The 26,372-nt window shown below is 39.8% G+C and overlaps 1 protein-coding gene across 2 annotated transcripts in view; it reads right to left on the bottom strand.

Annotated features, from left to right (window-relative positions):
- Nucleotides 1–26,372, bottom strand: part of GDA (guanine deaminase) — a 135,096-nt gene that overhangs the window by 40,434 nt on the left and 68,290 nt on the right. For both annotated transcript variants that reach the window (XM_004276388.4, XM_033440180.2), the window contains exons 4-10: nucleotides 22,406–22,493; nucleotides 20,542–20,647; nucleotides 19,059–19,086; nucleotides 17,808–17,915; nucleotides 13,995–14,102; nucleotides 12,657–12,754; nucleotides 6,884–6,951 (exon numbers count right to left, since the gene is read on the bottom strand). In XM_004276388.4, the coding sequence (XP_004276436.1) occupies nucleotides 6,884–6,951; nucleotides 12,657–12,754; nucleotides 13,995–14,102; nucleotides 17,808–17,915; nucleotides 19,059–19,086; nucleotides 20,542–20,647; nucleotides 22,406–22,493 (604 nt within the window). The remainder of the gene's footprint in view (nucleotides 1–6,883; nucleotides 6,952–12,656; nucleotides 12,755–13,994; nucleotides 14,103–17,807; nucleotides 17,916–19,058; nucleotides 19,087–20,541; nucleotides 20,648–22,405; nucleotides 22,494–26,372) is intronic.

The following is a 26,372-nucleotide window of genomic DNA, read 5'->3' as shown; positions in this document are numbered from 1 at the left end:
GGGAGAGGCCACAACAGTGCAAGGCCTGCGTTCCGCAAAAAAAAAAAGGGGGGGTGACTGCAGACATCCTTGTCTTGTTCCTGATCATAGAGGAAATGGTTTCAGCTTTTCCCCATTGAGTATGATGTTAGCTGTGGGTTTGTCATATATGGCCTTTATTATGTTGAGGTAGGTTCCCTCTATGCCCACTTTCTGGAGAGTTTTTATCATAGATGGGTGTTGAATTTGGTCAAAAGCTTTTTCCGCATCTATTGCGATGATCATATGGTTTTTATTCTTCATTGTTAATGTAGTGTATCACAGTGACTGATTTGCGGATACTGAAAAATCCTTGCACCCCTGGGATAAATCCTAGTTGATCATGGTGTGTCATCCTTTTAATGTATTGTTGGATTTGCTTTGCTAGTATTTGGTTGATTTTTGAGTCTATGTTCATCAGTGATATTGGCCTGTAATTCACTTTTCTCGTGGTATCGTTGGCTGGTTTTCGTATCAGGGTGATGGTGGCTTCCTAGAATGAATTTGGGAGTGTTCCTTCCTCTGCAAAAGGATAGTTATTAACTCTTCTCTAAATGTTTGATAGAATTCGCCTGGAAGCCATCTAGTCCTGGACTTTTGTTTGTTGGAAGCTTTTTCATCACAGTTTCAATTTCAGTACTTGTGATTGGTCTCTTCATGTTTTCTATTTCTTTCTGGTTCAGTCTTGGAAGATTGTACCTTTCTAAGAATTAGTTCATTTCTTCCATTTCACTGGCATATAGTTGCTTGTAGTAGTCTCTTATGATCCTTTGTATTTCTGTAGTGTCAATTGTAACTTCACCTTTTTCATTTCTAATTTTATTGATTTGAGCCCTCTCCCTTTTTTTCTTGATGAGTCTCCTAAAGGTTTATCACTTTTGTTTATTTTCCCCAAAGAACCAGCTTTTAGGTTCATTGATCTTTTCTTTTTTTCATTTCTCTTTCATTTATTTCTGCTCTGATCTTTATGACTTCTTTCCTTCTACTAACTTTGGATTTTGTTTGTTCTTCTTTCTCTTCGTTCTTTAGGTATAAGTTTAGATTGAGATTTTTCTTGTTTCCTGAGATAAGATTTTATAGCCATAAACTTTGCTCTTAGAACTGCTTTTGCTGTGTCCCATAGGTTTTGGATTGTTGTGTTTTCATTTTCATTTGTCTCTAGGTATTTTTTAATTTCCTCTTTGATTTCTTCAGTGATCCATTGGTTGTTTAGTAACATATAGTTTAGCCTCCACGTGTTTGTGTTTTTTCCATTTTTTTTCTTGTAGTTGATTTCTAATCTCATAGTGTTGTGGTTGGAGAAAATGCTTGATATGATTTCAGTTTTCTTAAGTTTACTGAGGTTTGCACTGTGGCCCAGCATGTGTTCTATCCTGGAGAATGTTGCATGTGCACTTCAGAAGAATGTGTTTTTTCTGCTGCCCTTGGATGGAATGCTTTATAAATATCAGTTAAGTCCATCTGCTCTCATGTGTCATTTAAGGCCTTTATTTCCTTATTGATTTTATTTCTGGATGATTTGTCCATTGATGAAAGTTGGGTGTTAAAGGCCCCCATTATTACCCTGTTACTGTCAATTTCTCCTTTTATGGCTGTTAGCATTTACCTTAATATTGTTGAGGTGCTCCTATGTTGGGTGCATATGTATTCACAATTGTTACATCTTCTTGGATTGATCCCTTTATCATTATTTAGTGTCCTTCTTTGTCTCTTGTAACAGTGTTTATTTTAAAGTCTATTTTGTCTGATATGAGTATTGATATTCCAGCTTTCTTTTGATTTCCATTTGCATGGGATATCTTTTTCCATCCCCTCATTTTCAGTCTGTATGTGTCCCTAGATCTGAAGTGGGTTCCTTGTAGATAGCATATATATGGGTCTTATTTTTGTATCTATTCTGCCAGTCTGCGTCTTTTGGTTGGAGCATTTAATCCGTTTACATTTAAGGTAATTATCGATATGTATGTTCTTATTGCCATTTTGTTAATTGTTTTGGGTTTGTTTTTGCAGGTCTTTTTTCTTCCCTTCCTCTTTTGTTTTGTGATTTGATGTCTAACTTTAATGTTGTGTTTGAATTCTCTTTTCTTTTGTGTGTGTGTATCTATTGTAGATTTTTGGTTTGCAGTTACCATGAGGTTTTGATAGATTAGTCTATATACACATGCAAGTTTGTTTTAAGCTGTTGGTCTCTTAATTTCAAATCCATTTCCAATATCCTGCATTTGTACTCTCCTCATGTTTGCTGGTTTTGATATATTTGTGTGTGGATGATTTCCTATGTTTACTGTATGTTTGCCTTTACCAGTGAGCTTTCCCATTTCATAATTTTCTTGTTTCTAGTTGTGGCCTTTTCTGCCTAGAAAAGTTCCTTTAGCATTTGCTGTAAAGCTGGTTTGGTGGTCCTGAATTCTGTTAGCTTTTGCTTGTCTGTAAAGCTTTTGATTTCTCTGTCAAATTTGAATGAGAGCCATGCTAGGTAGAGTATTCTTGGTTATAGGTTTTTCCCTTTCATGACTTTAAATATATCATGTCACTCCCTTCTGGCCTGCATAGTTTCTGCTGAAAAATCAGCTGACAACATACAAGGGAACTCCCATAAGGTTACTTATTGCTTTTCCCTTGTTGCTTTTAATGTTTTCTCCTTGTCTTTAATTTTTGTCAGTTTGATTAATATGTGTCTTGGTGTGTTCCTCCTTGGGTTTATCCTCTATGGGACTCTGTGCTTCCTGTACTTGAGTGAGTGTTTCCCTCCCATGTTAGGGACATTTTCAACTACTATCTCTTCACGTATTTCCTCAGGCCCTTTCTCTCTCTCTTCTCCTTCTGGGACCCCTATAATGCAAATGTTGTTGTGTTTAATGTTGTCCCAGAGGTCTCTTAGACTGTCCTCATTTCTTTTCATTCTTCTTTCTTTGTTCTGCAGCAGTGGTTTCCACCAATCTGTCTTCCAGCTCACTTACTCATTTTTCTAATTTATTCTGCTATTGATTCCTTCTAGTATGTTTTTCATTTCAGTGATTTTATTGTTCATCTCTGTTTGTTCTAAAGATTCTAGCTCTTTACTAAACATTTCTTGTATCCTCTCAGTCTGTGCCTCTATTCTTTTTCCAAGATCTTGAATCGTATTTACTATCATTACTATGAATTCTTTTTCATGTAGATTGCCTATCTCAACTTCACTTAGTTGTTCTTTTGGGTTTTATCTTGTTCCTTCATATTTTTCTGCTGTCTCATTTTGTCTAACTTTCTGTGTTTGCCATCTCCATTCCCCAGGCTGCAGGACTGTAATTCTTCTTGGTTCTGGTATGTGCCCTGTGGTGGGTGAGATTGATCTGGGGGCTTGTGCTGGCTTCCTGGTGGGAGGAACTGGTGCCTGCTCACTGGTGGGTGGAGCTGGGTCTTGTCCCTCTGGTGGGCAGGGCTATGTCAAGGGGTGTGTTTATAGGCAGCTTTTGGCTCAGGATGACTTTAGGCAGCCTGTCTGCTGATGGGTGGGGCTGTGTTCCCACCCTGTTTGTTGTTTGGCCTGAGGCATCCCAGCACTGAAGCCTGCAGCCTGTTGGGTGAGGCCAGTTCTCAGTGCCAAAATAGCTATCTCCAGGAGAGTTAATGCCTATGAGTATTCCCTGGGGCATCCGCCACCAATGTCCTTGCCCCTAGAGTGAGCCACAGCCAATCCCTACCTTCCCAGAAGACCCTCCAAGACTTGAAGATAGGTCTGGCCCACCCTCTTATGGAGTCACTGCTTTGCTCTGGGTTCCAGTTCCTGTGAAACCTTGTGTGCTTCCTCAAGAGTGGAGTGTCTGTTTCCCACTGTCCTGTGGAGCTCCTGCATTCAAGCCCCACTGGCCTTCAAAGCCAAATGTTCTGGGGGCTCCTCCTCCTGATGCCAGACCCCCAGGCTGGGGAGCATGACATGGGGCTCAGAACTCTCACTCCTGTGGGAGAACCTCTGTGAAATAATTATTTTCCAGTTTGTGGGTCACCTACCTGGCAAGTATGAGATTTTATTATATGGTGAAAGCACCCGTCCTGCCATCTCGTTGCGGCTCCTTCTTTGTCTTTAGAATACCTTTTGTGGAAGGTTCAAGTCTTTTTTGTCGATGGTTGTTCAGCAATCAGTTGTGATTGTGGTGTTTTCGTGAGAGGAGGTGAGCTCTAGTCTTTCCATTCTGCCATCTTGTCTCCTCTAGGCATCTAGATCTTCTATACCACATCTTTTTTTTCAATTCCTCTGTTGATGGACATTTAGGTTGCTTCCATGTCTTGGCTATTGTAAATAATGCTGCTGTGACCATAGGGGTGCATGTATCTTTTTGAATTATAGTTTTGTCCAAATATATGCCTAGGAGTAGGATGGCTGGATTATATGGCAACTCTGTTTTCAGTTGACGAAGCTCCAGTTTTCCATAGTGGCTGCACTAATTTACATTCCCACCAATAGTGTAGGAGCATTCCCTTTTCTTCACACCCTCTCCAGCATTTTTAACAAAATATTTTTGAGATTTATCCATATTCTGCAGATATCAACGTTTTGTTCTGTTTTTAGAATGCTGAATAATATTTAATTGTATAAATATGCCACATTTGCCTATCTGTCCTCCTCTTGGAAGCTGTTTGGACTATTTCCAGTTTGGGGCTATTATGAATAAAGATATTATAAATATTCTTGTACAACTATTTGTGCAAATATGTGTGTCCATTTCTCTAGGGTAAATACCCAAAATGGAATTACTGATGTATATTTAACTTTATAAGAAACTGCCGAACAGTTCTCTACGTTGGTTGTACCATTTAATCTCCCTGCAGTAGTGTATGAGGGTCTGTCTACATGCTTCTTATTCTTTTTTTCTTTTCTTTTTCAGTTTTCTTCTTTCATTTCCAAATTTTCCTTTTCCATCAAAACTCATGGTCTTTCCATACTGCCATGTCTTCTTGTACTCTAAGGATGCTAGCAATTTTCTGAACTCTTATTCTGGATCCTGAAGTAGATGCTTTTCAGAGCTATGTTCATCTTCTTCTTCTTTTTGATACTGCTTTCTCTTGTTTTGCAATATTTTTGTGAAGCTTCATCAGGGTTTCTCCTATTTAATATTTGAGAAAGTCCAGATCTGCCTCTGTTTCTTATAGACATGGTGAATGATCCATTCTTGGACCTGCTCTCTGTCCACAGTATAAGTTAAAGTTAAATAATCTACTGAAGTCCAAAGCAGAAGGACAGGTTTATACATAAAGGTCATGTTTAGGTAATACTGGTGCATAGGATGGCTGTTACAACAGAGACTATGTAAAATGCAACAACATTCTCCAAGTTAATATGATAATATATCATACTTAATCAAACCTTTAATCGGAAACCAACGTTACTTTTTCCCTTTTAAGCCAATCTTCATTAACCACTGCAACATGCCAGATATGTGCTAACCACCTCACACACATTTCTTTTCATTTAAGCCTCAAAACAAGGTTGTAACATAGACATTATTATAATTATTGTTATAGAAATTAGGAAACAAAGCCTTAGAAAATTAAGGTAATTTGCTCAGCGTCTTACAGCTAATAAGTGACATAGCGTTACCTAATCATTTTAGACAATCACTATACAACCCAAAATCAAGAACTAGAAATCATGTGATGAACTTAAATCATGGAGACCAAAATCCTAGAAAATTTGAAAGCAGTACATATGATTTTTGCATTTCTACCAAATTTTCAATTGATTGACAAAAACTCTTGGCCACTTTTTTTTAATTCATTTAAAGCTTTTCTGTGAAGTTAAAAATAACTGATTTCCTGCCTTAATACCTGAGACTATATCCAGGTACTACACAATCTCAATGATTCAACGCTTAAATTCAAAATTTTAAGAATTTTAATTGCTCTGATTCATGTAAAATTTAGAAAAACTTCTAATCTAGCACACCTCTTTAAAATTATAGATAAATCATTTTGTATTATTGTATGTCTTACCAATATTGCTTGGTATAAAAATTAACTGAGACTTGAGTCATTGCAGAAAATGATAAAAACCATTATTGTCAATATGCAAACATTCTAGTGCTCTTACATATCAGGAAGACAAACGCATCAAGAATGAAAAATAAGACCTTGTGCCCCACAGCCATTTAAAAAAAACTTTTTTTAGTTCATTCACACACAGTGATTTAAAAAAAAGGTTCACAGTGGATGCCTAAACATTTGGGCCTGACACTTCTAAAGTGAGCAGCACAGTACACACTCAAGAAAAACAATTCAAATGTACTGTGAAAAAAAAGGAGACATCACTAATTCATCAGCCACCTAGACTGTCCTTCAGCCTAGCAAACATCAGACTGCCTGTGGGAATTAGAATCTCATTTTGTTAAAAACTGCTTAAAAGCAAAGCATGCTTTGTAACATATCTTAGAGTTCTCCGTTATGGCATAGACTGAATTTGTGCTCACTACTGGCAAAGTTGAATAATTTTCTTTTGAGATAGTATTTGTGATGACACAGCTATTGAAAACCAAAAACATACAAATCCAAACCATTGAAATTTAGCAGGAAGGACAAAACAAACAAACAAAAAACAAGGACTTTTCAAAAAGAATCTCTAAAACACTTGAGAAGGACTTATCCTTTATAGCCCCATGTCTGGATAGTAAACATGGTTAATGGCTTTCAAGAGGTTAATGTCATCAAAACTTTTCCCTTCGCATACACTTTCTTACTGCTTCCAACCTCATTATTTTATTAGCTCTAGATATGACTACCAGAAAATAAAACTAAGTCTTTTAAAACACAGAACTCTTACTTGAAAATTAGTCACATTTGAAAGTTATGCACTTAACCACTTTGCCATGGTTCTTCATGGGAAACTACTAACCTGTACCCAGCCCTATCTTCACTCCATGTTTCAGGACCTCTGGCACATTGAGAAGGCCGCTGCTGAGCCTGTAGAGAGAGGAGACAGTCAGAACAAGGAGACCCACGTGGGTCCAACAAGAGAAGGGCACTAACAAAAATGATGGTGATATCACTGAAAATTATGATTCCCATCTCAGCTCTAATGCTGACATAAACACATTAGTCAAATCAGACCATCCAGGGGCTTCCCTGGTGGCGCAGTGGTTGAGAGTCCGCCTGCCGATGCAGGGGACACGGGTTCGTGCCCCGGTCCGGGGAGATCCCACGTGCCGTGGAGCGGCTGGGCCCGTGAGCCATGGCTGCTGAGCCTGCGCATCCAGAGCCTATACTCCGCAACGGGAGAGGCCACAAAAGTGAGAGGCCCGTGTACCGCACACACACAAAAAAATCAGACCATCCGAGTCCTGGAGTAAAAAAGGATCATGAAGGAGTTTGAACCATTGAGCAGAGGTTAATATCAGAAGGGCACAAAGCAGCAAGAATTAGAAGGGAGACCAGGGGATCATTTGTAAGGAAAAATAAATGAAGAAATTAAACCTTGCAACTAGTTCAAAAATTTTTGCTATTTTTTTCAGCTTAAGATACAAATGACAAAATTCTAAGACATTTAAAGTGTACAACATGATGATCTGATATATGTATACATTGCGAGAGGATTTCCCCCCGCTGAGTCGACCAACACATCTATCACCTCACATATTTACCTTTTTTTTTTTTTTTGCAGTACACGGGCCTCTCACTGCTGTGGCCTCTCCCGCTGCGGAGCACAGGCTCAGCTGCCATGGCTTACGGGCCCAGCTGCTCTGCGGCATGTGGGATCTTCCCATATTGGGGCATGAACCCGTGTCCCCTGCATCAGCAGGCGGACTCTCAACCACTGCGCCACCAGGGAAGCCCTATTTACCTTTTTTATTTGTGAGAACATACAAGTTCTACTTTCTTAGCAAATTTCAGTTATACAATATAGGTCTTTAATTTTTTTTTTAACCAACCCATCCTTCTATGCTAGGAAGTAGAAATTATAAAGCGTTGCCTTTCCTCTCTTCCTGGGATCATTTGTTGCCTTGAATGAGTAGCGACTTGCAAGATCAAAGAAAGAGGGATATAGCTGGAAGAGGGGATGCAGGTTGTAAGTCAGGACCTGGTGGTTCAAATGCTACTTCTGAGGACAGCAGCAACTAGGAGAGATGGTTCCTGGACTGAATTTCGGAGCTCGTGACCCTGACTCAGTAGATGTGCCGCCTTTCTAAAGAGACAAAGAAAAACTAAAGCATCCTTAAAAGTCTGAGAAGATGCAAAGGTCAAAGTAGTCTGCTTGAAAATCCACATAATTATCATTTTCAAACTGCCAGTGCACATGCAATAAATCTCTCAAAGTGGTTGGAGAAAGAGTAACAGTGACCATTCAAACCAAAATATTAGCCATAAAGAAATTTAACTTCAAACCTCAGTTTGCAAAACTGGGTCATGTTTTAATTTAGATGTTGTGTAACTAAACCCACAGGATGTTAAACCCTTCCCCTAACTGGTCACTAGACCATAATTATGGTCACTAAGCTGTACCTAGGCAAGATTCCCTGTTATGTACGGCCACTTTATGTCTGAAAACTAAAAGCCTCTGGAACCTCTCAAAACACTCCAGAAACACATTGCTGTGGCTCTCGTGCCTTTCCCATACTGCCACTGATGTAGAACTTTTTCATTTGCAAAGTTCCTAGACTTTTGACTGCTGGCACCTCCTACTCTTTGCCTGGAGGCTCTTTCACTCCGCTAGAGCCCACTCTGCCCTTGACTGGGGAAGGTCCGAAGTTGCAGGGACTTCATGCCCCTTCGAACCCACCCAGCAGCCCTCCACCAATAACTGGTAAGTTTAGGTATAATTACTCCAGCTCCCCCACCCCTTGGGCAGGTTGTCTTTGAGGTCTGCTTTGTACACTGGCTTGCTGAGTTTTCCAGAAGGATTAAATTCCAGGAACCCATGGTGGTAACTAGCTTGGTGACGTGCTCTTTACTGTCTTCCTTCCCTTCTCTGTCTCACCCCATAAAGGTGCTTCCTGAGATCACCTCCCAAATAAATTACTTGTACATAAATCCTCACGTCATGTTCTGCTTCTGCAAGAACTCTAAAACAAGTAAGGATATGAAGTAAAACTACAGGCCAATATCACTGATGAACATAGATGCAAAACTCCTTAACAAAATACTGGCAAACAGAATCCAACAGCACATTAAAAGGATCATACACCATGATCAAGTGAGGTTTATCCCAGGAATGCAACGATTCTTCAATATACACAATCAATGTGTTACACCATATTAACAAATTGAAGGATAAAAACCATATGATCATCTCAATAGATGCAGAGAAAGCTTTTGACAAAATTAAATACCCATTTATGATAAAAACCCTCCAGAAAGTAGGCATAGAGGGAACTTTCCTCAACATAATAAAGGCCAAATATGACAAACCCACAGCCAACATCATTCTCAACAGTGAAAAACTGAAACCATTTCCTCTAACATCAGGAACAAGAAAAGGTTGTCCACTCTCACCACTGTTATTCAACATAGTTTTGGAACCTTTAGCCACAGCAATCAGAGAAGAAAAAGAAATAAAAGGAATCCAAACTGGAAAAGAAGTAAAGCTGTCACTGTTTGCAGGTGACATGATACTATACATAGAGAATCCTAAAGATGCTACCAGAAAACTACTAGAGTTAATCAATGAATTTGGTAAAGTAGCAGGATACAAAATTAATGCACAGAAATCTCTTGCATTCCTATACGCTAATGATGAAACATCTGAAAGTGAAATCAAGAAAACACTCCCATTTACCATTGCAACAAAAAGAATAAAATATCTAGGAATAAACCTACCTAAGGAGACAAAAGACCTGATGCAGAAAATTATAAGACACTGATGAAAGAAATTAAAGATGATATAAATAGATGGAGAGATATGCCATGTTCTTGGATTGGAAGAATCAACATTGTGAAAATGAATCTACTACCCAAAGCAATCTACAGATTCAATCCAATCCCTATCAAACTACCACTGGCATTTTTCACAGAACTAGAATTAAAAAATCTCACAGTTTGTATGGAAACACAAAAGACCCTGAATAGCCAAAGCCATCTTGAGAAACAAAAATGGAGCTGGAGGTATCAGGCTCCCTGACTTCAGACTATACTACAAAGCTACAGTAATCAAGACTACAGAAATATAGATCAATGGAACAGGATAGAAAGCCCAGAGATAAACCCACGCACATATGGTCACCTTATCTTTGATAAAGGAGACAAGAATATACAGTGGAGAAAAGACAGCCTCTTCGATAAGTGGTGCTGGGAAAACTGGATAGCTACATGTAAAACAATGAAATTAGAACACTCTCTAACACCATACACAAAAATAAACTCAAAATGGATTGAAGACCTAAATGTAAAGCCAGACACTATTAAACTCTTAGAGGAAAACATAGGCAGAACACTCCATGACATAAATTACAGGAAGATTCTTTTTGACCCTAGCGAAATGGAAATAAAAACAAAAATAAACAAATAGGACCTAATGAAACTTAAAAGCTTTTGCACAGCAGAGGAAACCATAAACAAGACCAAAAGACAACGCTCAGAATGGGAGAAAATATTTGCAAATGAAGCAACTGACAAAAGATTAATCTCCAAAATTTACAAGCAGCTCATGCAGCTCAATATCAAAAAAACAAACAACCCAATCCAAAAATGGGCAGAAGACCTAAATAGACATTTGTCCAAAGAAGATATACAGATTGCCAAGAAACATTTGAAAGAATGCTCAACATCATTAATCATTAGAGAAATGCAAATCAAAACTACAATGAGGTATCATCTCACACCAGTCAGAATGGCCATCATCAAAAAATCTAGAAACAATAAATGCTGGAGAGGGTGTGGAGAAAAGGGAACCCTCTTGCATTGTTGGTGGGAATGTAAATTGATACAGCCACTATGGAAAACAGTATGGAAGTTCCTTAAGAAACTAAAAATAGAACTACTATATGACCCAGCAATCCCACTACTGGGCATATACCCTGAGAAAACCATAATTCAAAAAGAGTCACATACCACAATGTTCATTGCAGCACTCTTTACAATAGCCAGGACATGGAAGTGTCCATCAACAGATGAATTGATAAAGAAGATGTGGCACATACATACAATGGAATACTCAGCCATAAAAAGAAACGAAATTGAGTTATTTGTAGTGAGGTGGATGGACCTAGAGTCTGTCATACAGAGTGAAGTAAGTCAGAAAGAGAAAGACAAATACTGTATGCTAACACATATATATGGAATCTAAGAGAAAAAAAAAAGGTCATGAAGAACCTAGGGGTAAGACAGGAATAAAGACACAGACCTACTAGAGCATGGACTTGAGGATATGGGGAGGGGGAAGGGTAAGCTGTGACAAAGTGAGAGAGTGGCATGGACATATATACACTACCAAATGTAAAACAGATAGCTAGTGGGAAGCAGCCGCATAGCACAGGGAGATCAGCTCGGTGCTTTGTGACCACCTGGATGGGTGGGATAGGGAGGGAGGGAGACGCAAGAGGGAGGAGATATGGGAACATATGTATACGTATAACTGATTCACTTTGTTATAAAGCAGAAACACACCATTGTAAAGCAATTATACTCCAATAAAGACGTTAAAAAAAATCTAGCAGAAGCTAATAAATTTATTGAATGAATATATGAATGATCCACCCCAACCTGCCTCTAGCTCTGTTCTGAGCCAACTAACACAAGAAATGAGAAATCCTTTCTGTATCTAATTGTGGAGCATGAATTCTTAGCCTAGCATCCAAGGATTGGCATTATGGAATCTATGAATTCCCTGAAATTAGATGCAGCATTTTTATGTCTATGGGCTTTTTTTTTTTTTTTTTTTTTTTGCATTATGTGGGCCTCTCACTGCTGTGGCCTCTCCCGCTGCGGAGCACAAACTCAGTGGCCATGGCTCACGGGCCCAGCCGCTCCGCGGCATGTGGGATCTTCCCAGACCGGGGCACGAACCCATGTCCCCTGCACCGGCAGGCGGACTCTCAACCACTGCGCCACCAGGGAAGCCCTGTATGGGGTTTTTTTTCTGATGATCCAGACCACAAGTTTCATCTGATTCCCTTATGCATCTATAACCTTTCAAAGGTTAAGAACCAGGTTTAAATAAAAATTTTGTTTGCGCGAATTACAGCAGGACAAGTCCCCTCCTAAGTGCATTTCGTCAGATATAGCAGCATGACATTTACTGAAGGGTGCTGGCTTCTAGTAGCATTGCACCATTTCTGGTAATGTGCACATTTCTAGTAGTTTGTACAACACAAAGTAGTAAGAGGTCAGTACACTCTCTCTGGAACACCTGGTTGGCACACCCACTCTTCCGGTCCTTAGCTCTAAGTTCTCAGTGCTATTGGTTTTGAACTCTATTTCCTATTCTGTTTTGTGCAAACTCAGAAATTTTAAGAGATGTAGTGCTCTTCAAATGCATACTCTGCAAAAAATAGCCTCTTTTAAGTGCTGTCTCCCCAGTACAGTATAGGTAGGTGTCCTTCTATCTAGTTCACATCCCAATTGAACATAACTACGGAAGAGAGATACTGGAGGAATGACTGAGAAAACAAAGGTATTTGGCTGCTACTTTGCAACCCAAACGTTCATAATCTACTAATCAATAATTGCCTACTTACGATAAGTTAGAATTGGGACAATGCGAGATGGATGCTCCTCGTTCCCTGAATACATCCAGTTCTTCTTCAGAAAGGTAGCAGCCATGTGCCATCACTGTCTGGAGAGAAGAGCATCCTATGTGGAGTCTACCACTCAAAAACGCTTAAGTCAGTCCTCACTCACAGCAAGATATTGTAGGTGCACATAAAAGCTGTGACTTAACTGTTACCATCTTCACAAGAACATTGATGATTACCTGTATGTATAAAATCACTGTGCCCAAGTTACACCTCAGAAAAGGCCTGTGAAAACGTTGGATTACGAAAGTCCCACACATTTGTGGATCTTTTTCTCTCTTTTTTAATCTATAAAATAAATGAGGGTTGGTCCAGCTGACCTCTATGCAAGTAAAATTAACATGCAAATTGAAGGCTAATTTATTAATTATATAGAAATATATGTAGAGGAGGATGAAAATTATGATGGAGCATAAACAAGATCTGTGCAGAGTATTAACCTTTCAAATCAGTCACATTAAGATCTCTGAGCACAAAGTCCCTAAGAATTTATTTGCTGTAATAGTTAAACTCTCCATGCAGTTCATACATTTCATTAAATGCCAAGGCCAGGGAGTATATTGTTGTAATGAGGTCTCTCCTCACTCATATTAATTTTAATTAACTTAAAATTGTTTAATTATAAATGTAGTAATACTCATTTCTTTTACAAAGCAATCTTAGAGTGTTTAAAAATAAAAAGTAAAAAGTCCTCTGCTTTCTCCCTCAGGAAGGATCACTTTTAACGTTCAATGTGTGTCTTCCAGACAGTGTTTGGTAAGTGAGCACGCACCCGCACGTATACACACATATCAGACAATACTGTACAAACACTCTTCCTTGTAAGTCTGTATACTTCATTCTTTGTGAATGTTGGATAAAATTCTAATTATGTACTATAATTTAAACAATTTCCCACTGATAGCCATTTTTTAACTTTCATATGTAATTAACATCCCTATTCATAGTCCTTACAGAATGGATCTTCAGAAATACATTTTCTAACTCAAAGGAATGCACATTTACATTCTAATGGATACTGACAAAATGTCCTTGGACCACATGACATTCCCACCTCAAAGAAGCTTTTAGATTTATTTACCAATAAATGTAATGATTTATTCATTAGGGATGAAACTTCAGGCCCATTTTTAATTCTGCGCACACATGAATATGCACACTCTGTACTTGAGTTTGGGAAATGCACGTGTGTTATAGAAGTCTGAAGATTACTACTGAGATTTTAAAATTTAGATAAATATGCCGTACTTCATATAGATTATATCATGATGTACAACTTACCTTATTTGTCAGAAGGTTGTTTTTATCATACACATCTGTGTAGTTTTTATAACCAGGGTATAAGTTTTTCACAGCTTTAACTTCATCACGATTTTCACTTACATGGCTCTAAAAGAAAAGAAATATTTTCAATTTTTTAATGTAAAATACCATTAGAAATTATACTTCCTACCCCCAAATGATATGGATGGTTCCTACTTACCTAGGTAAAAAAAATGAAGATTCTTGTGTATTTTATTTGAAACAATTCTTATTATATAAGATATATATGACAAAGAAACTATGAAAATGTAATTATATGAACATGTAATATCCTAACCCTAACCCATGTGATGTTTTTCTGACGAAGTCTTTTCAAATTCCAAACTATAGCAAGAATAAGTAAAAATAAAAAGTACTCCTTGTAGAGAGTAAAAGCCTAGCTATTCATGGTCGATCACCTACTACTTCTGGTGTTGGCTGTTTAAGAAGAGTTCATTGGCCATCAAAAGGACAGAGCATGGTTCACTCATAGAAAGCTGAAATTTGAAATAAAAAGCTGAATTTTAGCCCAAGTTCTGACCCTAGTTATATGTCTTAGGGTTGAGTCCACTGTTTTCTCTTTGGGCCTCCATGTTCTCATCTCTCAAATAAAAGCGTTGGGATAGATGAGTGATTTTCCAAATTCTTTTAGCTTTAGATGTGTTATTCTTATTTAAAAAATCATAGAAATTCAATATGTAAACAGCATAAACAAGTTGCTACGCAGGATGAAGCAGGGTTAGGACTCTGGGACCCTGTCCCCATTCTATCCCCTTTGTCAGCTTCCAGGATGAGTTCTGCAGGAAACAGTTGGAAAATAACAGAGCTAGGCAGTCCTGCGGTCATCAAGAAAGAGCCTATAAGAATCCACACGCAAGCAAAACAAGCGAGTCCTGGCCCCCGCACTGTCCTTTCTCCAGGGCACCACAAACATGAGACTGCAGACACAACGTAAGTGTCACCATCCCAACCCCTCACCTAAAACAAAAATCATTTCTGACCAACTGGTGATGACCATGTATTATGGGAAATAACTCATGAGCAAGTTACCACTTCCAAGAACAGCAATGCCATTTGCCTTTCTCCTTGAGGTAGAGTATGCATAACCAAATAAATGAAAGAAAACAACAGCATTGGACTAAAAACAGAATGTTCTACCTGCAGAATGAGTTCTATCCTTGGCCTTGAGGAACTCCAGACCACTGAAGAAATGGGCATGGGCATCAGAAGAGATTTGTGTCATTTTGATAGATTTGAGTATATGCAGTTATACACATATATACAACGCCAGTAAGCATATACTTGATTTTGTTGTGTGTTTCTGGGATTCAGGACACACAAACACAAAATATGCCACCTTGGGATACTGAATACTTTATTCTGAAGGGGTTTGAGAAAATGGCAGAAGCAGGAAGGTCACTCTGATTTTGCCCCCACCCTTTTCCCCTGTGACCGGAGCACAGGCTCTCGTAAATGAGAGGCGCCCGCCCTATACATGGAAAGGAGCATCCTTATCTCTGAAGACAAAGGGAACCAAGAAGAAACAGGCCTTGCTAATACACTTACCTCGTACTCCTTAACTTATGTTCCTCCAGGACTGTACACTTGTCACCACACCTAACATAAAAATACTCAGGTCTGTTTCTTTGTGTCTTTGTTTCCTTATAAAGGCTCCTGTGCCATGTAAACCTTATATGAAATAAATTTTTATGCTTTTCTCTTGTTTAGCTTTGTCAGTTTAGTTTTCAGGCCCAGCCAGGGACCCTAAATAGGTCAAGGATAACTTTTTCTTCCCCTGCAATTGTGTGGGACTGAATATCACAGCCCATCAAAAAAAGGGAAAAAATGAAAATAGTTAATGAGTCCTAACAAATCTTAAAAAAAAAAAAAAAAAAACTTCCACCCTAAAAAATGATAAAGGATCTATGTGTTGCCTTTCCCTGACATGCCCTTTTTTTTTTTTTTTTTAATGGTACGCGGGCCTCTCACTGTTGTGGCCTCTCCCGTTGCGGAGCACAGGCTCCAGATGCACAGGCTCAGCGGCCATGGCTCACAGGCCCAGCTGCTCCGCACCATGTGGGATCTTCCCAGACCAGGGTACGAACCCATGTCCCCTGCACCGGCAGGCGGACTCTGAACCACTGCGCCACCAGGGAAGCCCGACATGCCCTTTAAGATAGCTCTTAAGAGGGAGAATTTTAGTGCAGTATGTAATGAAGTTTGGATGGGGGAAGGGGAGCTCCCAATTTTAACCCAGCTGGAAGATTTAGAAACTGTTTTATTCCTAAATTGCAACCGCTTAATGACAAAGTAAGATACACTGTTTTGTTCCTGATTTTAAATTAAGAAACTTGGAACAAAAGGGCTTTTAAATCCATTTTGGTAAGGTGGGAATTAGGTTCTTTTTGCTTTTCAAATAATAGACGGTTCCTCCAAAAAGGAAGGACTAGAACACTGAGAAAGTATCAAATAGAAGAGAGCAGGAAAGAAATGCATTAAATGTATCCTACAGAGAACAGGTAACCAGTTTGCCATTGATCTTGCTTGGTTACTTAAGATGTTCTCATCTCTAGGAGCCAGATCAGAGAAGATTGAAGGCAAAAGGAACTTCAGGTTTCTTAACTTTTTTTAACTAAAAAATTAAAGAACTAGATTTAGGTGATATCTGTAAGGGACCTTATGTCCTATGATGCTGTATCTTGAGATCTTATGGGGCTAAAGGCAGGCCGCCCCCATGATGTGCCACTCTGGCATGTAGATTATTATTATTATTTTTGCAGTACGTGGGCCTCCCACCACTGCGGTCTCTCCTGCTGCGGAGCACAGGCTCCGGATGTGCAGGCCCAGTGGCCATGGCTCACGGGCCCAGCCGCTCCGCAGCACGTGGGATCCTCCCGGACCGGGGCACGAACCTGCGCCCCCTGCATCGGCAGGCAGACTCCCAACCACTGCGCCACCAGGGAAGCCCATGTAGATTATTTTGAGTTAAAAACCAATCAATGGGGCTTCCCTGGTGGCGCAGTGGTTGAGAGTCCGCCTGCCGATGCAGGGGACACGGGTTCGTGCCCCGGTGTGGGAGGATCCCACGTGCCGCGGAGCGGCTGGGTCCGTGAGCCATGGCCGCTGAGCCTGCGCGTCCGGAGCCTGTGCTCCGCAGCGGGAGAGGCCACAACAGTGAGAAGCCCACGTACCGCAAAAAGAAAAAAAAAAAAAAAAAAAACCAATCAATGCCCGAAAGACTCAGGAAGAACCTTTGAACTCCCTCCTTACCACCTAAAAGAATTTAAGATAGGAGGGCTGTCCCAGGAAGGAGCTATTACCATAGATAACTATAGTAAGGTATTAGGCATGGTAGACAAGAGGAACCTAGCAAGCCCATTTAATCAAACTTGTCTGTGTCCCATTGTCTTTGAATGGTTCAGCAAACTTTTGTTTACCAAATATTAACTCTTTTTATCTTCCAGTGAATTACCTTATTTTCCCTTGAAACCTCAGACCCGTTTCCTTCTACTTAGTCCAGAATATATATATACCTCACCTTGCCTCGCTGTCTTTGGAATTCTTCATACTTATGTGGATTTCCTGTATGCACATAATAAATTTGATTTTCTCCTGTTAATCTGCTTTATGTCACGTTAATTGCCAACCAAAAGAACTAAAAGAGAAAAGGGGAGACCCACCTCCTCCATCATCTCAGTAAAAGAATTGGAGATTACGAGATTACTGCCAGAATTTAGGGTACAGAGAAGTCTTGCAGGTCTAGACAGAGGCAAATAGGAGAAAAACGCCCACCTGAATGTGCAAATCATGGGTCTTCGCAATGTTTCCAAGTTCACCCAACAAAGTCTCAGAGCAGGAAAGGGAAAAACGTGGTGTCACTATGGGCTGCACTCTAGAATACTGGAAATAATCAAAAACACTTGGTAAGGAAATGCATATCATACCACAAAATGATTTTATGTCTTCATCTCTAGGGACAGTCCTTCATTCCAGGAGTGGGTAGAAGTGCTGGATTTCATGGAAATGGCTCACGGAGAACAAGGAAGGGTATATTCTGTAGCACCAAGTTCAATGGAAGAAGATCCCATCTCAAACGCAAGGCACGTGAAGGCTCAGACCAGGCCTAGACTGGGTGGCTTTTATGAAGAAAATTAGGAGGCAGAGGAGACGTTTTAAGGGAGAGTGCTGGGAAGACTAAGAATGAAGTGGTAGCCTGTTCCCCTTTCTACATCTTGGGGTGGTATGCTGGCCATGGCCTCCCTGAGGACTTTTACTTAGTTGCAGGCATGGCTTTGATGTCACCTTTGTGGCTGAGCAGTAGAGAAGGACTCATAGAAGAGCGGCAAGGATAAGGATCCACAAAGCTGCACCTAGGTCTCCCAAGATTAGACTGAAAGAAATACTGAGGTTTCCTATGGCTTCCAGTCAGACCTTAAAAAATGGTGAGGGAAGAGTCTGGTTTGCAAATCTAAGAGACGGCACAGCAGAGCCATAGACAAGCCTGCTGGGGGTGGGACAGAAAACAGCACTGTCTTCACAGGATCACCAACACCAGGGCACTGTGGAACGGGGGTGCCTGGCTGAGTGCCTGCAGGCCACACGACATGCACGCATCTGTGGACCAAGGCAGTCTGGCTGGGGCATCAGGGCTGGACACCACCTGTGTTTCAGACCAGATCAGGGGGTACAAGAGGCCAGAGCCAATGGTGATGTAGCCAACAAACCATGCCACAGCATCCAGTTGCCACCAATCTGTCTACATGCATGAAGCCCTCCCCCACCTCCCCACTGGCCTATCCTATGAAATTAGAAGGTCCCAGAGGAGAGGGAGGGAAAACCACTGAGAAAGTAAAAAATGCCTGACCTTCCTATGCTGAGTTGATGCATCCACCATGAAAACAATTTAAGGCTTTAGGAAAATACTTCTGCATGCATGGAATAGGCCAAATGTATACAGGCTAACCTCTACCAAACAGCTTAAGAACAAATCCTACAACTAACAGGAAGGCAATTAAAAAGCGAGCTGGGAACAAGTTTACTTACATTCCTTTGGAGCATTTCTGACACAAATCTGAAATAAAGCAACAAACGGGAAGTTAGAACATTCAGGTATTTTTGAAATTAATTTTTTAAAAGCACGAAAACATGAGCCTTACATGTCCTAATTTCCATGTAAACATTTCTAATGCTGCACATGTTTCACCACCACTAATTAAGGATTAGCAAGCAGTAATTACCCTGCTTTCTCATTTGCAGCCAGAGCAATGGAGTGCAAAATCACAGGTAAATGCAATTTTATCATCTAACATCAGCCGGGCTGTTCACAAGTATTCCCACAGCGCTCAAGCCATTCTACTAGCTTAAGCTCTGTTTGGGGGAATACTGCAGTATGTTATGTTCCATGGATATCAGAGTCATGGAGTCCTATGTATCTGGAGGTGTTTAGAAGCCATGGGGCTCTCTACTCCCAGTTTCCCTAAAGTGGAAGCTGCTTGCTCACAGAATCACAATAGCATCATTTATTTTCAAAGGCTGAGTCCTACTGGGCATGGATGTTGGAGTAAAGCAGAAGGAATAGGCCAGACATGGTTGTGAAATGGGTAGTGACAGGGATGGTGATCTTACCAATTATATCTGCAGGGATGGTGGTATCCATAGGGCCTATGAAATGACTGTTTCTGCCCTGGCTGGAAATATTTATGAGCTATAGCTTCCTGCTTTCTGGTAATCCTTTGTTTAAGAATAAAATGTGAATCAGGGTTCACTATTCCCACAAACACAGATTCATAGAAAAGTTGAGCATATGGCCAAATGCTAAAGGGAAAGTGTGCACTTCCTTCTCTTTCTGGGAACATAGCAGCACCTAAGCCACCCTTTACAGAGGGCACACTTAAGGTGAAGGAGGCCTGGGGAATGGAGAAAAGCTGGACTTCTGAAACTTGCATCAGGATATGTTTGGTCTTAGGCAAGTTTTAAAGCTAAAGAATTTTCTTCTATATCTCTTGGATGTTGAGTGTCATACAACACAATTCCTTGTCAAATCCTCAAGGCACAATGGAAAAGCCATTAAAGAAATATAGAAAAAGTACCTATGGTATCACTAGCGTATCCCCATGTAAAATAAAAAGAACATAACAAAAGCACATGATCTCAAGCAACAGGATGACCCACAACCAAAAGTAATTTAATGAGCAGGCCACAGACACTTAGGTGCAAGTTTAATCTACAGGAGAAGCCCCAATCTACAATGAATGACAGGGACTGGGTAATCATTTACTTTTTAAAAAATCCTTCATTTTATAAAGGGATTTGCCCTAGGACTCCTATAACAAGTTCCCAGAGGCTTTAAAATATGATTTGATATACAAAAATAGTACTGACATGCAACATTTTCCTTAGGATCAGATCAATTTCATGAAGTTAGGCAAACCCAGGCAGTGATACATGTGCACATTCTGCCTGGGTTAAAGAGGTTTCTTTTTCCCATCTCCAACTCCATCCGTAAGACAAATCAAGACAAACATACCTCTCTGTTTCCTTGATTGATTCCTCAGTGGTTTCCTTGTATTCTGGAACAGTGTCATTCAAATCCATGCAGACTTTGCCCACAAATGCCCGCTGCCCGAATTTATCTGTGAGACACACACAAAAAGAATCTAAAGTCATGTTTCTTTCCCAAACTGTACCTTTCCTAAGCCTCTTTAAAACATCTTAAATTAAAATCGTTATAAAAACATAAGTGAGAATGTAAAAGATCATCACACCATTTAAGAACAGTAACAACAAGACCTCGATCAATTCTGTAAGTAGTAAAGGTTCTCCCATTAGCACCTTACTCCTCTGATTACTCCCAGAATGAAGGATATTATTTGCTTAAGGTCTAAACCCAGATGTGCCCAGTGTCCTCCTCTATGTGCAGGGTTATGAGGACTATACCCAATAATGTATGTAAAGTGGCTGGCACACGGGCTTAGAAAAGATACTGTCGCTATTCTTAAGTGTAGCAGTGCCAATATCATTATCTGTGGGGGAATTTTACTTACTCCTACCAGCAGTTCTCAGCACTGAAGAACCTCATGCTTATCAAAGGTGCTAGAGGAATTCTATTTCAGCTAGAAAGTTGATGCTACATGAGGCAATGTTCATTTTTTCAACAATGTCTCCACCTCTGTCTTGAGTCTTTCAGAAGTCTTTCTATCTCTCTCTTTCCCCTGTAATTCACTGTAATACCTGGCCATTAGATTACTCTTCCTTAAAACACCACCTTCATCACATACCTCATCTCGCTGAAAACTTTTTTGAGTCTGATGCATATTTGAATCTCTCCAGAGACTGAACCATCCCCTCTGCCCAACCTCTCCCATCCCACCATGCCATGAATCCTTCCCTTTAGTTCAGCTCCTCTGTTCCCTGCCTCCTGTATATCCACTATGAACGTTCCTGTCCCCATACCCATACCCCATGTCATCTTTCCTGTCTGAAAGGCATTTTCCTCTCTCCTCATTTTATCTTCCCTTCAAAGGCCAATTTAAAGATCCCTTCAATGAAATCTTCCCAGGTGATCCAATTCTGGGTTCATTCTGTCTCCTCCAAAATTTGCAATATTTACTTTCAGTGTCACCCTTGAGGTCTTTGGTATAAACTACCTTGGCCAGCAAGCAGTAGTGTCAGCACATCAGTCAACAGTATTTACTGAGCACCTGCTATGTGCTAGGCACTGTACTGGGTACAAGTTTTGGAATCATCAGTGTAAATCCAGTCTCAGCTCTGCTTACTAGCTGTGTGACTTGGGCATGTTACATAACCTCTCTGAGCATCAGTTTATCCATCTGTAACAAAAGGACCTGAATAACTGCTCCAGAAGGCTGTTTGCAACTGAGCTGAACTAATCCACGTAGAGTTCTTTGCACAATACCAGACATCTAGTAAAAGCACTACAGCCATTACTAAAGTCATTAATCAATGCATGTACCTATTAATCAGTTAATCCTGTCTGGTTCCTCAAGGGCAGAGACTATTTTCCGTTTTACTGTGTTCCCTGCATCTAGCATAGTGCCCTGAGTCTAGCCAACAGCTAAGATCTATCTGCTGATAGATAAACTGTTGCTATTGCTAGAATTAGTAAACCTGCTCCCAAAAGCCCTAAATGAATACACAAAATTCAGACCCATTTACATCATTCTGCAGCCAAAAACTAAAAGTAAAGAAATTACTTAAACAACAGAAAAAGTTCAAGGGCCACAGTGATACACAAATACCTAATTACTTGCAAGAAATGCAGTGCTTAAATTCTAGCAATTAAAAGGCAGGACTGCTCACAAGTGTAAGTCACTGCCGGCATGGTCTAGACATGCTTCATGTGCCCGTAAATCATCCTTTCATCTCCTCACCTGTAATTTCCGCAAGGAGCAGCGATGAGTCAGTGTGAATTGTTGCAAAGTAACAAGCTGTGGTTGTTCCATTCTTTAGTGTTCTCCTCTAAAAATAAATCACAAAAACCATGAATCGCCTGTGCCCAGAAAAGTCACATGGTATATACAGATGAAAATGGAATTTTAGTTTTCAATTTTAAGATGTTTTTATTTAAAGGCATGCCATCTCAATATGAAATGTAGTTAAGGCAAATGGTAAAAGTATTTATATTTTAAAAGTGTTAGCTAGAGGAGAAGTTGATGCTTTCGATTTCCTAGATTCACACAGTTCTGTGTTGCAGAATTTATAAAATGTGATACTAATTAATTCCTTATTTTTTAGGACTGTTTAAGAATATGCAAACTTTATTGCATCTGGGAGTGAATAAATGAGATTTTTCTAGCGATTACAGGATACAGTTATTCAGCCAGATTTTTAGTTCATCCTAGCAGATTGATAAATGTATCCATCTCTCTTCCTCAGCAAATCTCTACTAAAATACCAGTAAAGGAGTATAACATTTATTAAACCATAAGCAGAGAGGAGACATGAGCAGCGGAAATATTTCAACATCTTCTTGGAAGAAAAAACAAGTATAAGAACCTGGAGGCAACTTGGAAAGAGAGAGGAGCATGTGGTTGTTAACAGGGAATTGGCTGAAAGTCTGTATACAGATAATTAAACCTTGGCAGGACTCTTTTCCCTGCTGAAATCAGCCAACCACCCCTAACCTGCTCCTTGCAGAAGAGATTTACCCTTTGTAGAAATTGGATAGTATTTAGAGGGTACAAGCCCAAAAGGACAAGGTGAGGCATAGGCTGAAAAGAAGAGGTTTAAGTGGACATCTGGCTGACCTCTGGGACCCTTGGTCCTCTTCCCCAAAATGCCACATGTACTGTTTCCACCAGTCCTGGCAGGACTGAAGGACTTCTTCCTAGAGAAGATGAATGGCTCTAGAAGGAAAATGTCCTCACGACTTTTGGGACCCACAATTTAAAGGGCTGTTTACTACCTTCACTGTTCATCATATAATGACGTTTACCAGTCAACAAATGCTACCCCACCCAGATCTTCCAATCAGCATCTTGGAGCATCACACTTAAATATGAATGTACATTTAAGGTTCAACGGACACTGGAGGAGGGCTTCCCTGGTGGCGCAGTGGTTGAGAGTCTGCCTGCCGATGCAGGGGACACGGGTTCGTGCCCCGGTCCAGAAAGATCCCACATGCCACGGAGTGGCTAGGCCTGTGAGCCATGGCCGCTGAGCCTGTGCGTCCGGAGCCTGTGCTCTGCAACGCGAGAGGCCACAACAGTGAGAGGCCCATGTATTGCAAAAAAAAATAAAAGAGCTCTCCAAAAGTAAAAATGTTAAAAATGAAATATGGGAGTCAACAGAAGGTTAAATTAGAAGAGAATTTCTCAGAGAAGAAATATGAAAGTCAAGGATGAAAAGATAAAAAATTATGCTCAATCTAAGAGATCTAACATTTAGAATAAAAGTTCTAAAAAAAAAAATTTTTTTTTAAAGGAAATGAAGGGGGTGAAATTGTCTGAGAAATAATACTAGTCTCTCCAAACTGAAAATCCTCATAGAATGTTCAGTTCAGTGCATGAAAAACAGAAGCCAAGTAAGGCATATAATTGTGAGATATTAAGTCTACAAGTAAAGTGAAGATTCTGAAAGGTTCCAGAGAAAGAAAACCAGTCATAGACAAATGGCAGGAAACACCAGTGATGCTGAAAACAGAACAATGGCTTTAAAATTCTGGAGGAAAGTTTTTTTTTAATTTTTAAAAAATTTATTTTATTGAAGTATAGTTGATTTAAGGAGGGAAGTTATTTTAAAGTAGAATTTTATACCCTTGTAAATTATCAGTCAAGTGTGAAAATAGAATAGAGATATATGATTAGATACACAAAATCTTGAATGTTTTTCTCCTTTAAGAGCTTAGAAAGCTCCTAGAAGATGTGTTTTTAAAAAATGTGAGAGTAATGCAAAGTAAAAGAACTTCTTAGGTCCAGAAAATGGGAATTAAACACAGAGGAGAACCAAAGGGAATGCCCAGATTATAGCAGTGCCAGAGACAATCCCGACCAGAGTGAAACAAAGGAACAGAAGGCAGTGGGAAGAGTTTGAGAAAGAAATCAGAACTGATATTGCCTGACTTGTCTCAGCACTTGGAAAAGTACTGATTGACCTGAGCAGGGTCTGTCTTAAGCAGAAGCTTTTCCTTCTTCTTTTTTAAAATTTTAAGACATTTTTTAAGAGCAGTTTTAGGTTCACAGCAAAATTGAGAGGAAGGTACAGAGATTTCCCATATGCCCCCAGCCCCCACACATAGCAGATGCTTTTTAAAGTGCAGAGGAAAAACGGCACTGGAGTTCTTGCTTCTTGCATATTATGACCTGCGTGACCTTGAGAAAGTTGCTTTACATTCTCAACATCAGTTTTCTCATTTGTGAAATAAGAGGACTCTTGACTAGAATGGGGTTGGATTAGAAACGTAAACGTCTGCAGGAGGAAAATAATTTGGACTTAAAGTAATAGGGAAGAACATGCCGTATCCTAGCAGCCTCTATTCAGCTTCAGCCAACTGTTAAAAGAACAACAATAAAAAAGAGAGACCAGTGATGTCAGTTAGTAATGAAGGACAAGAGAATTAGGAAAACTGGATTTTAATGTCAATCTTTTCAAACTTTAAGGCACATGAGAAAAAATATTTCTGGCTGCAAGTAAAGGATGTTTATATAGCCTGTCACCTATAGAAAAGGATGCGCTAGCTTGCTACCATAATCACACACCCAAGAGAAAAGTTAACACCATGACAGAGGCATCAAATTCAATCTCCAGCAACCAGAAAAGTGCCTGGATCTTCATGTGTGCCTAGTAAATATTGTTGAATGAACACATGAGGAATCAGACTTACTAAAGCAACAAGAGGCAAAAAATGATCTAAAATAAGCATTGTTACGTGCATAGAATAGGACATTGTATCCTTGACAGAGGAACAGGCTACTGTAACAGTGAGAGTGAGTTTAATAACTTGCCAATTTGGGCCACTGGCATTCTCTGAGAATGTAGCGCAAAAGTATACACAGAAGTTTCACTATATTTCTAAGAAGAGTTGCTGAAAGAAAGAACAGATTGGAGGGAAGAATATACTAAGAGCAAGGGAAATGGGCTGGGGGGGTGGCAGAGAAAATAAATGAGCGTGCATGCACAAGAAAGAGAGAGAAGGAAATTCATTTCCCAGAACAGAAGTAATACTATATTAAAGAAAATGGACTGAAAAAAACAAAAAGAAAAACATATCTATAAGTGAAATTTCAGAACCTCAAGAATGAAGAAAATCCTGAAGGCCAGCAAATTAGCTAGAAGGGAATGACAATCAGATTGACATCAGCACACTGGATGCTGGTGGGAAAATCATTTTAAAGAGAATTCTCTCTGTAGCTGAAGTGCATCATTCAAGAGTCAGAAGAAAGTAACACCATTTTTGGTAGTTCAAGGATTTGGATTGTTTGTCACCCACCTTACTGGAAAAGATTATCATCGTCTAAGAAAATACATCCAAAACAAAGACAGAGGATCCAAATTTAAAACATTTTAGACATCCACCAGAGGGCAGACAGCAGAAGCAAGAAGAACTACAATCCTGCAGCCTGTGGAACAAAAACCACATCCACAGAAAGATAGACAGGATGAAAAGGCAGAGGGCTATGTACCAGGTGAAGAAACAAGATACAACCCCAGACAAACAACTAAATGAAGTGGAGATAGGCAACCTTCCAGAAAAAGAATTCAGAATAATGATAGTGAAGATGATCCAGGACCTCGGAAAAAGAATGGAGGCAAAGATCGAGAAGATGCAAGAAATGTTTAACAAAGACCTAGAAGAATTAAAGAACAAACAAACAGAGATGAACAATAAAATAACTGAAA

This window comes from Orcinus orca, chromosome 6 (assembly GCF_937001465.1).
Source record: "Orcinus orca chromosome 6, mOrcOrc1.1, whole genome shotgun sequence".
Lineage (NCBI taxonomy): Eukaryota > Metazoa > Chordata > Mammalia > Artiodactyla > Delphinidae > Orcinus > Orcinus orca.
This window is presented reverse-complemented; position numbering and strand designations above follow the sequence as displayed.